The 12192-nt window shown below is 33.8% G+C and overlaps 1 protein-coding gene across 1 annotated transcript; it reads left to right on the top strand.

Moving 5' to 3' along the window:
• Window positions 1–2461: 2461 nt before the first annotated feature.
• On the top strand, window positions 2462–2989 carry LOC113750738 (abscisic acid receptor PYL4-like). Its single transcript, XM_027294681.1, has one exon. The coding sequence runs from the start codon at window positions 2462–2464 to the stop codon at window positions 2987–2989; it is 528 nt and encodes a 175-aa protein (XP_027150482.1).
• The last annotated feature ends 9203 nt before the right edge of the window (window positions 2990–12192 follow it).

Genomic DNA, 12192 nt, shown 5'->3' on the forward strand with positions numbered 1-12192 from the left:
TTGAGTTGGGTTAAAATTGGGTCTAAATATTAGTCCCGAATTAAATGTGAGTAGAGTTTGGATCTTATTAGGGTCAAACCCGATATAGGCTTGACCCTTTAATATGCATATATCTATATATAATTATATATAATATAATTATATTTTGATATATATATAAGGAATATTAAATATACAAAATTATGTCAAAGATTTAGAAGGACAAATCTCAGTATGAGCAAATTGAGAACCTTTGAAGATGTATTGACTGTTGATCGTGTTTTATTATTATTTTCTATGTACATTGAATTAATTGGATATATTATTGTTGAAAAATTCTTGGTTTTATATACTTTTTTAATGAACTGTTACTGGTTCCTATATAGTTTTAATGTTGTGGTTCTGCAGATATCAAATTAGTTTAAAACTTAATAATTATAGTAATTATATTAAGGAAGTTAAGGAGTTATAAGTGAGGTTGAGTTAAGTCAAAATTAAACTTATAATCTGAATATTTTGTAAGTTAAGTATGAGTTTCATATTTATCACTTCAAATCTCATAATTCGAAACCCAAAAATGGTACTAACTATATGAGCCAAATCTGAGTTTGTTAAACCTCATTTCACTTCAGATGGCCCAATGACAAGCCTAAATCCTTCCCTTTTTTGATTTAAATGAAATTAAATTTAAACCTATAGTTTAGTACTCATATTCTTTTGTACCCAAACAACCTTTTGACCATTGAAAAAAATTACCCAAAATACTACAAGTTATCTTCACCTTGATTAGAATTATGTCAAGTAATCATGAGAGTCAAGTCATATAATCGATTTTGTTGTCTAGGTTCTATTTTTCTTTTTTAGTTTTTGTTATTCTAACTGCAAAAAAAGGTTCCTAATTGCAATACTACTACGATTGATCATGGAAGTATATTGTTTGGATTGCATTTTCTGGAAGCGTATATTGTAACACTTTTTTAGATGTGATTTATATGAAGTAAAAAGATCATTGAAAAATGTATCAAAGAAATATTCCCAAAAAACATGAGATTTTTGGCCAGAGAATGGCAATCCAAAAAAGCCAGTATATTGGCATACTAGTGCAAATTGACTTCTTTTCTACAAATATATTATTTTTTATAACTTAAACTATCCCAAAAAAAGATCTCTAATCAAAATGTTGAATTGTTATGTTCAAACTTGTAACATATATGCTTCTAACAAAACAAGAAAAAAAAAATGAAAATGTTCAATCTTTAAAAGTAGGGTAAAATACAAAAAGGTCCCTCGTGGTTAAGCTAACCTACGGAAAAGTCCATTATGATTTCGAATCATACATTTCGACCTCTCATAGTTTGACATAATTTGAAACAGCAACGGAAATCGTCAAAACCAGTTGAGGCAGACAAAATGACATAATTACCCTAATATACATATAAGCAATAAAAGACCTTTTAATAACCATCCTATTAAGTAAACTTACGGAAAAATCCCCTGTGATTAAGCCAATCTATGGAAAATGCCCCTTATGGTTACATGTAGTTTTTATTTATTTATTTATTTTGTGCATAGGAATAAGATAAGCTGTATTTGGAAGTTTTATTTATTTATTTTATGTATAGAAATAAGGTGAGTTTTATTTAAGAATTTTTATTTATTTATTTTATATATAGAAATAAAGGTGAGTTGTTTTGGGAGTTTTGGGTTGTTTTTGAAAATTTTATGAGTTATAAGGTATTTAATAGGTATGTCAACTAAAATTTTGAATTAAAAAAATTATTTTTCAAGTCAAGGGATCTCAAACTCATTAATTTAAATGACTTTTGCCGATTTTCACATTAATTCAAAATCATGAGATATTGTATTGTATGATTTGAAACCATAAAGGCTTTTTTTGTAGGTTTGATTAATCACAGGAGATTTTTTTTTTGTATTATAACTCTAAGAGTATAATAGGTATATCAATTAAAAATTTGCTTGTTTCTAGTACAAATACTCGCAAAGAAACGCGTGTATTTCAAACCCCTTAATTCAAACGATTTCCATCGCTTTTTAAAATAATTTCAAACCGTGAGGTATTGGAGTATATGTTTAAAAACTATAGGGGGATTTTCTATATGTTTACTTGATCTCAAGGGGCTTTTCTATATTTTACCCAATAGTTAATGGCGTAATTCAATTAACCCAAATTTGGATGGTTCTCCAGCCAGCTTGTGCCACTGCCAGTTCTAACTTCTAACGGGTCTTTGAACCTGATATCCAATCCTTTTCCACATAGGAAATCATAATCCTAATCCTTCCTTAGTTTGGTAATAGTCCTTTCTCCTCTTAGGAATTGGAGCAATTTCTCCTACGCCTATATATAAATACACGTTACGATTCTTCCAACTTCCTCACAGAAACTCCTTCCATCTTTTTCACTGATAAACAACCCTCATCGTTTTCACTGATAAACAACCCTCCAACGCCCCTTCCCACAACCATGGTTTTTCAGCTTCCCACAACCGTTTCCAGCCACCACAACCCTGTTTTGCAGCCGAATGAATGTTCATCTACTTTGTTCCAAACTATCACAGCTCCTGCCTCCGTCGTTTGGGCTCTGGTTTCCGACTTTGAAAATCCTCAACGCTACAAGCCATTCGTGAGATCCTGCAAAATCATAGATGGCATGGCGAACCAAGTCGGATGCTTACGCCGTGTGGTTGTCGCGTCAGGACTTCCAGCCTCCTATAGCATCGAGCGGCTCGAGATTCTTGATCATGATCAGCGCATCTTCGGGTTCAGCATTGTCAGCGGCGACCACCGGTTGTCGAACTATCGCTCGATCATGAGCCTATACCCCAATGGCGGCGATGAGACGGTGGTTGTGGAGACTTACGTGATTGATGCGGCCGAGGCGAACACGAAAGAAGAGACGTGTGCCTTTGTGGATACGATCGTGAAACTGAATTTGCGGACCCTGTCCAAAGTTGCTGAGGATTTGGCGGGCAAAGCGCAACAACAGGTTTGAAAATCTCAATTTCTTTCACTGGTTTATCTAATTATTAGCTAAGTAATTAGGCTAGTAGTAGCTAGGAAGAGAATCATAAATTTCAAAAAACAATGAAAAAACCAAAAAGACAAAAAAATTTTAAAAATTAAGAAAAAAAGATTTTGGTTTCCTCTTTTTTTTTTCTTTTTTATTTGCAAAAAAAACATTGAAAAAATCCAAAAAAGCAAAAAAGATTTGGCTTCTTCTTTTTCGTTTACTTTTCTTTGGTAGGAAAAGAATTTTCAAAAAAAATTGAAAAATCAAAAAGTGAAAAAAGATTTTCGTCTCTTTTTTTTTCTTTTTATTTGCAAGCAAAGAACAAAAAACATTGAAAAAAAAGACAAAAAAAATCCAAAAAAGCACAAAATATTTTGGCTTCTTTTTTTTTGTTTACTTTTCTTTGGTAGGAAAAGAATTTTCAAAAAAATTGAAAAATCAAAAAAGTGAAAAAAGATTTTCGTCTGTTTTTTTTTTTTTTTATTTGCATGCAAAGAACAAAAAACATTAAAAAAACAAAAAAGACAAAAAAATTCCAAAAATCCAAAAAAGCACAAAAATATTTTGGCTTCTTTTTTTTTCGTTTACTTTTCTTTGGTAGGAAAAGAATTTTAAAAAAACTTGAAAAATCAAAAAAAGTGAAAAAAGATTTTCGTTTCTTTTTTCCTTTTTTATTTGCAAGCAAAGAACAAAAAACATTGACAAAAACAAAAAAGACCAAAAAAATCAAAAAATCCAAAAAAGCACAAAAATATTTTGGTTTCTTTTTTTTGTTTACTTTTTTTAGTAGAAAAAACATTTTTTTAAAAAAAGAAAAAATTGAAAAATGATTATGGTTTCCTTTTTACTTTTTTATTTGCAAGTAAAGAACAAAAAATTGAAAAAAAAATCCAAAAAACTAAAGGATTTTGGTTTCTTTATTCCTTTACTTTTTTATTAGTAGGGAAAGAATTTTTTTTTTTAAAAAAGAAAAAATTTAAAAAATGAAAAAAAGGCATTGAATATCTTATTTTTCCCCAAAAATAGAAAATTCGCTTAGCTCTACCTAACACGTATCTATCAACTATGCATGAGGTGTTATTGTTTTCAAAAGAAAAAAAGGGTAATGCATAATTTTAAATCTGCCACTCTAATGTCTCATAAATACTCTACACGATCAATAATTAAATTTCTGTCCTTTTGTTAATTAAACAGCACTTGATTCTTTTTTGCCCCATTTAGCTTGCCTATAAACGCTATCTTCTTAACTTTTTAACTGTTTGTGTGCATTTTAATAGCTACTGATGATCAATTGAGTTCCTATTAGTGTGTCTAAGTGAGTTCCCTATAAATGTGCCTAAATAGCAGAGGTGAAAATGATAGGTACTTCCACTTTCAGGCATCAAAGTTAGCTATACTTGGGAATCTGTCTAAAGCTACTTCACACACCTTTGCACGTATAGCAACTAGCCCTGTAATTGTGTGATAATGTGACGGTGTAGCTTTTGATGTGAATGAAATACTAATTGGCCTCTTTCCATTTCTGCCTTGGTTTAGAAACTGAAAGAAGTATGAGTTAAAACTTGAAGTCTGCGCCTAGTGATTGGAGTTGACATCTTAATATACTTAATAAGTTGGTGAGGCGATAAAGCAATCAGGGGCAGGTTAGTGCCATGTATCTGTTGTGGTTCCCTGTTCGGTTGTTGCAGAGTAAGCCAAGTCGGGAGTCTCGCTATACCAAATAATAAGTGAGGGTGCAGTTGTGGTTCCCATGCCAAACATCTCCTGAGTGAGCCAGTTGGATTCTCAGGAGACCTAAAAATGAATAAGTGCAAAAATAGCACAAAATAGCACAAAAAAAAAGGTGCTTTTGAAAAAAATTGGGATTGCAATTGCCATAAGAGGGACAGCTTTGCAGTCGAAAAACAAAATCTATTAACAAGCTGCAGCCAAGTCCTTGCACTCACACATCGAGGGACAATGGGGGGAACCCCACCACAACTATAGTGCAGACCAACCACTGTCGTTACCATTGTTAACGCCCTGGTTCTGGTGAGCAATCCTAGATCTCACTTGAACCTTCGACTTTTAGGTATATTGGGATTTTAAACCAAAAAACTTGGTTGTGGATGGAAAGTTAAGACGAGTCTTGTGGACGTTTTTAACCCAACTCCTGTGAGCACGCCATCTTTCTTTAATATAATTGTCATATGGGCCAATTAGTGTTGAATTCATATCAAATTGCTATGCTCGAACAAATTTCCTTTACTAGGCTAGATGACATTTCATCCCTCACACATGCTGAAGACTAGGAATTAACCAAATATTGCTATTTGATACAGCCTGCTCTACATGTTTTTGAGTGGGAGTATTCGTCAATTTTTCCTCGCATTCAATGGCATAGGGGGTATTCATTGTCCAAGGTGACTTGTCTATGATCGTGAAGAGATGGCTTATCATGCTTGGCACTAGAGACATGAAGTTTTTTAACTCCACCTGTGTTGACACAATACATCACACAGCCGGTCCCAAGTCCGGATGAAGGAGGAGGGATTTTTTTTATGTTTTAGAAGGCAGCTCTTAGCGTATGTTCTCAAAATCCTTCTGTGCAGATTATATATGAAAGGTTGGTGAATGCGAGTTTTTTTGTTTCATTCTTCTTGGTAGTGCTGAATTTCTGGTCCTCATTTCATAGTTGATCTGGATTTTAGCATCTATCCCGGGTTATGATCCAATCACATATCTTTCATTCTTTTACTTTGCTTTGTTTTACAACCGCACTTTACTTTTTTAGAGTTTGTATACTTGTTCACATAAATCTGTTGTGTGTTAGAGCTGCCAATGAACTGGTTTACTGTGAGTAATCAACATGCACTAGTACGTTTGGCATTGGAAATTGACAGGAACTTTTAAGCTGGTTCTCTTCTGTTCATTCAGTCACCTGAATTGTGTTGTAATATGTTCTTAAGCTCACTTGCTATTGCAAAGGTAATGAACTTTGTTTTATCTCATGCTGATCTTTCATACATGTGTAGTTTATGTCGGCAAAATATGATACGGAAAAAAGGTTACGCTACTGATATTTCAGACACAAGATGTACTATTTGGTGTGGCTGAAGTCTGACCGTAGAGTGGCTTTCATATCTTGAATTTCTTTCCCAAATTCGTGTGCTATAGGTAGATTTGCAGCACCATTTTAGTCAGAACATATGTTAGAGCGAAGTGATGCTGATTACTTTCTAATTTTGCAATTCTTGGCAGGGATAATTCTATGGGATCAGTCTAATGCAATTTTGTATTGTTACAGTTTAATTAAATGAACAAGCTTTTATAGAACTCGTGGGCTCACATATGGATTTGAAGTCCTGTGTGTAGATTAGAAACTCTGTGAGTGGAAAGTATGTCTTTCTGGCAATGTTATTGATATTGGAATTTGTGGCGGGGTCTCCTGGCTATTGATGATAGCCTGCAGAAGTGGTTACAACGGCATCTTTGGTGAAAATCTCCATATAGTTCTTTGCTTTTCAATCAACACTTCAAATTTTCCTCAATTATGATGGTTTTATGTGATTAAAGAATGATAATGCAAACAGGGTATGTGAACTATTGTATACTAGGCCGAATTCAAAGAGAAGAATGTGATTCAGGAAAAGAAAATATTGTGAATCAGGTCTTAATGCTCATTGGTCTCAAGTACTGAAAAATGTTCACAGATATATATATATATATATGTATATATATATAGGCTCAAGCTTATGGGCCATTCCTTGACCAGTACATAAACTGATTATTGTATACCAGCATTTTTATAGAGCTTTAAGAAATTTTCAGAATTAACTTGACAGTTTACTGATTTGACATAGCCAAATTGCAGATTGAAGGGGGCAAGATTTTGTTGTTCAAATCATCTACTTGATCTACTACCTAGTAGCTTATTTTCAAACCTGCACTGAGAGTTGACCATCAGTGCTTCTTGCCCTCTTCTTAAGCCCGTGAAGATGAATTTCTCAATTAAGCCAGTTACAACACTCAATATTGCCATGAAAAATATAACCATGCCAAGCAGGACATGCCATGGTGCAAAATTTGCTCTAGTTGTGGAGTCTCTGGCTCAGAACCAAAAGGTAAAGAAGCCAAACAGCCACTGACAAAAACACTCCAGAATCTTCCATTAGATTCTGGCTCTAGTTGTTTTAATAAACTTGTTCTTATTTTTTCATGCATACAACTCGTATTACCTGTTCTTACAGACAAATCCCCACCCTCTTCATTTTTTTTTGTAGATTTGCAGGTCGTCATACATGTTAATTTATCTGTACGAGCATGTGTATAAACTAAAATACCAGACTTAAACTATTACCAGGTTCTCCAAAGTCATTAGCTGCATCTTTCCTCTCCAAACTGTTGCCAAGTTCCTCCTCTGTACTTACAGATATTCTCCTCTTCTTAGCTGACATATTCTCATCCAAACTTTCAGAACCTTCAGCATTTAGAATACTCAAAGATCTGACATACTGCAAAGCATATTTAATCGTACAACTGGTCAACATCTCACAGAACATAAACGCAACTTGAATTAACTTATTTAGTTTTACATACACAACAAGGCATGTAAGAAAATGTACTGCAATTACAGGTAACAAGACACCAAGCTGATTTCTACACTTTACACCTTTTAGATGCAAGCAGGTTTCCCATTGAGATAGTTTAGATATATGAAATTGGATGAATCAATCAGATCATCTATAAAAAAAAAGAAAAAGAAAAAAGAAAAGATGGTGAAGAAATATCATGCATGCTGATTCTGCACAAGTTCAGTAGCATAAGTATATAAAAGCCATAGGCTATTATCTTCAAGAATTACATTTCATTAAACTGCAATTTCTCTACTAATAATCATATCAAACAATTATGTCAGAATTGCTCCCAAACTCGAGTATTCTGCCCCTGGACCATCTGTTGTACAATAAATTTCTGATTATCCTTGTGCTAATTGTCACTCTTTTAACCAAGATTTCATAAATTAATACAGCTATCAAGATAGAACCGGGTTAGCAAAAAGTTGTAGAAAGAAGCATTGTTCTAAGCTCAGAAGTGCTAAAAGTCAATCAAATTTTGAAAAAAAATTAATGAAAAGAAAAAGTAAAGAATGACGATAGATCACCACCAGCTAGCCAGACTCACTTCATTTCTCCACTATTTTCCGAGAGAAAACAGTTTACATAGAATAGCCAGTAAGAAAAGATTATCTATATTTGACACATAATTCTATTATCTCCATAGGAGGATTCAGAGGGATTCTCATCTTTAAAAGTCAATAGTTCAATTTGGTAGCAGATATTTCTGTTCTCATGGAATTCTTCAGGTTTCAATCAGCAATCAGGATATAAAAGTCTTCTATAGCTGCAACTGATGGAAGTAGAAGAATACAGATAGTTATTGATGCATATGAAAATAACATGAGATTTGGAGAATATGCAAGGTTGTCCACTGTAGGAGTGATGTATCAGATCTCTATGTTGGCAGTTTGAAAAGGAGAACTGGTACAAAATAGTATCCCCATGGACGCAACGGTTTCTAAATTTCTTCTTCCCTACTTATGTTCTAATTTTCTGCACCAATTGTATCCTAGAGCCCTATTTAGTGCACAAATTCAGCAACTCAATATTCCAACAACATAGAGCATGCTTCAAACTTAAGACCCATGCCCAAATAACAAAGCACTTCCCCGGCTTTTGAAATCCATTAGAAGTACACTAAAATAGCTTCTGACTTACACAAGCTGCTGATCAGTAAAAATGTCCTGAACTCTTTTAACTAATAGTCCTAAAAGCAGCAAACTCATTCACACAAAATTTGAACACAAGCTTTTAACAATGAATGTTATTTAACAGAGGGGAAGACAGGTTGAACTCTTACTTTCACATTGGTATATATTCAAGGACGGGAAAAGAAACTACCACATGCAATGGAAGATGAGAGTAAAATGTCAGAAGAAAGCCACATATGACACAAAGGTTTAGGACATCACTTCCAAGACAAAGATGCATAAAAAATTCACCAGTGAATAACTTAAATAACTCCTTCATGGATGGCCTAACAAACCTGGGTCTGTGGGGTATGTGTACAATAGTACATGCAATATGTACTGGGCTTCAGCTCAGCCCTGGGGGACCAGAATATCTTATGACAGGAAATTGAGGTGATGAATCCCAACATTCCAATTAAAAGCCCTTCCAACAAAGTCAACGAATAAGCCTATGGTCTCAAATAATGGCTGAAGTGTCATCCACTGTCAGTTTACCCAATACCCATAAGCTATTAAAGCACCATAAATTTTAAGTCTACTGAAATATGTAGAATTTAAATTTTTAATAAATAATCGAGATCCTAAAAAGATTACCCATTCTGCAAAGTGGGTAAATTGGATCTTCAGCCAAGTTCCCAAGAATATTAAAATTTACTCTTCCCTCAAACTCTTCATTGGTTGCATCAGTCGTGAATATTGATGGCATTCATAAAAAACGAATGGAACGCATAATGTATCAATATATCAACATCAGTTTGAAGCCCTAAGAAAACATTCAGCACACACAGCTTGCAAGCACCAGATGCACACCTCCCCATTCTCCAAGTTGGTTTATCGTTTGTCTTCCCTTTGCAACGAGAGAGGTTCAAGAAACAAAAACGATACAGGCTTTGGAGAGGACTTCAAATATAACTAAAACTCATTCATTTCTTTCACATAGTGATAAGCCTCAGCAACGCTTGGCCTCTGGTGTAAATATATCCAAAAACAATTCCAAACAAGTTGTCTGCCACAAGATTTTAAGCTAACTCTAAATTGTCCACTTATTATTTTGGCCCTAGAAGAGTGGAACATCTCATGCCTACAAGTCCCTTTAGGTATGAATGAAAGACAATTATCTAAAGCTGTTGCAATGGAGAATGCCTTTTTGATATTAATAGCAAACGGAAGCTTATATATCTATTTCTTGAGAACTGAAAATAGGTGATTGGCAATTAGCTATATATTTCATGCATATAATATCTGATGTCTCAAATGCCGAACAAAATTGGACTAATGGTCTTCTCCTTCCAGAAATATGATCACTTAAGACCATGTCATTCTTTAGAGAAATATAACGATACACTTATTAAATTGCTTTTAGATTTAAAAAATTTTTCTTACGGCAGAAAATATTGCATATCTTCTATCTATTGTTTATGATTTATTTTCAAAGAAAACAATGCAAAGGTTCCGTATTAGTAAGGTGAATTTGTGCTTAACCTGTATCAGTTATGTGCTCAAGCTTAAGCTAAGGTTACTATGTATCCATAAGCCTCTTCAAATTCAAGGAAATTGGTAAGTCATATATATATATATATATATTTTTTTTGGAAAGCTGTGAGTGATTAACCAGTGCTGCATTTTGGATGTCGGATCATGTCATTTACTCAAGAAGGCACAGCAGACTTAAGCAGTCACTTGATTGAACCAAGCGACAAATGACAGTGTGTAAGCAAAACATGCTGAATAAGACTTGTAAACAAGGACTAAACCATACTAATCTGTGACCCAAAAATGCACAGGCTACAAATAAATGGATGAAGTAGAAGATCATATGAAAAAAAAAATTGAAGCCAGCTACTAGACTCAGATGTTAATAACCTATCGGCAGGATAATTGACATCTTATCCTTCTGTTTGTCTGCAAACTGAAATCTTAATCAAGTTTAGAACCCAAAAATCATCAATGTTTTTCCTAGACTAAGTTCAACAGATGGAAATAGTGTTGCGTCCATAATTTTGCCATTATTCTCACAAATGAAGACCATTAGTATTACACTTCATTTCCAAAAAGTTATCATGTTTAAAACGGTAAACAACTTTAGTTTGTTTGTTTTTCCCCCATCAACACCTATTGCATTTGAACAACACAACATGCCTGTGCCTACCTTCTGCATAGCTCACCCAGTTCTCCAAACTTCATCAGTTTTATCAATTTGTTGCCATCCCATTTGCTGTTTACTTATGCTTAATCATTCAAACATCTATTCCATAAAATTGCTACTCTTCATCTTAAACCAAAACAATTACAATTACAGATGCAAACACATTACACCGGTAATTCAAGCCCGCTATAGTCTTATTCACTTACAAAAACCCCAAGTTCCCAACCTTGCCCAGAATTTAAGAATCCCATAAAACCAAGTTCACTAAACCAATTTAACTGTCCTGATTCTGAAGTCAGCATGAATTTTCTTTATGTCTAAAATTTCCTTATTGTGACATTATTCCAAAGAACTGACAAGAGACAAAACCAGCAGAATTCATTACCTTTTCAAAAATTGACATGGCTTCTTTTGTTGCACTCTTCTCCCTCTCTACATAACAAAGGAAGCATTTTTATCAATCACCACACTGCCCGGACTATCCTAAACAATCAAATTGAAATTTTTCAAAAAACCCAGAAGCAAATTACATAAATAAATGCCAATAAAGTACAAAAATAACAAAAAAAAACATAACGTTCTGGACAGAAGAGATGGGATGAGAGGCCTTACTGATGGGGCAGGTGATGAGGAATCCGGAGTGGGAATGACTGAGGAGAGAAAAAGAGGCGTTGTAGTCAAAACGAGGAATGGTGGTCACAACAGAGTGCTGCTCCCAGGGTCTCAGCTCCTCCTTGGTTTTCAGTTCCAATTCTTTTGTTTTTTCTTCTGTTTTTGCTGTCACAAAATTTTCAGCCACTCTTTTTTGAGTCTATCGGTGTTTCATTCCCAGTATTATGTGCAATCTGTATGGCAAAGGATATTTATATTTATATTTCGCCCCCTGTTTTGTATGGCAAATGAGGATTTATACCCTAGTTCTTCCACTTACTTTACTGATAAAATGTGATTTATACTAAATGATTTAGGCCTTGTTTGATAATCCAATTTAACACTTAAACTTAATGGATTCAGATCTGAACATCTTCAGATGCATTTGATAACCAAAAATAGAATGTCTAAATTAACTAAGTGGCATTGAATTTTTTACACAAAACTTGAAATATTAAATTTGAAGTCTGAATCGGTTAAGCTATTAAATTGCTAAGTACTAAATGTGACACATTTGAGTGTATATCAAAATAAAATATTAAATTTAAAGTCTGAATCCATTAATTTATTGAATTGTTAAGTACTAAATGTAATATATTT

This window comes from Coffea eugenioides, chromosome 10, assembly GCF_003713205.1.
Source record: "Coffea eugenioides isolate CCC68of chromosome 10, Ceug_1.0, whole genome shotgun sequence".
NCBI classification, from domain to species: domain Eukaryota; kingdom Viridiplantae; phylum Streptophyta; class Magnoliopsida; order Gentianales; family Rubiaceae; genus Coffea; species Coffea eugenioides.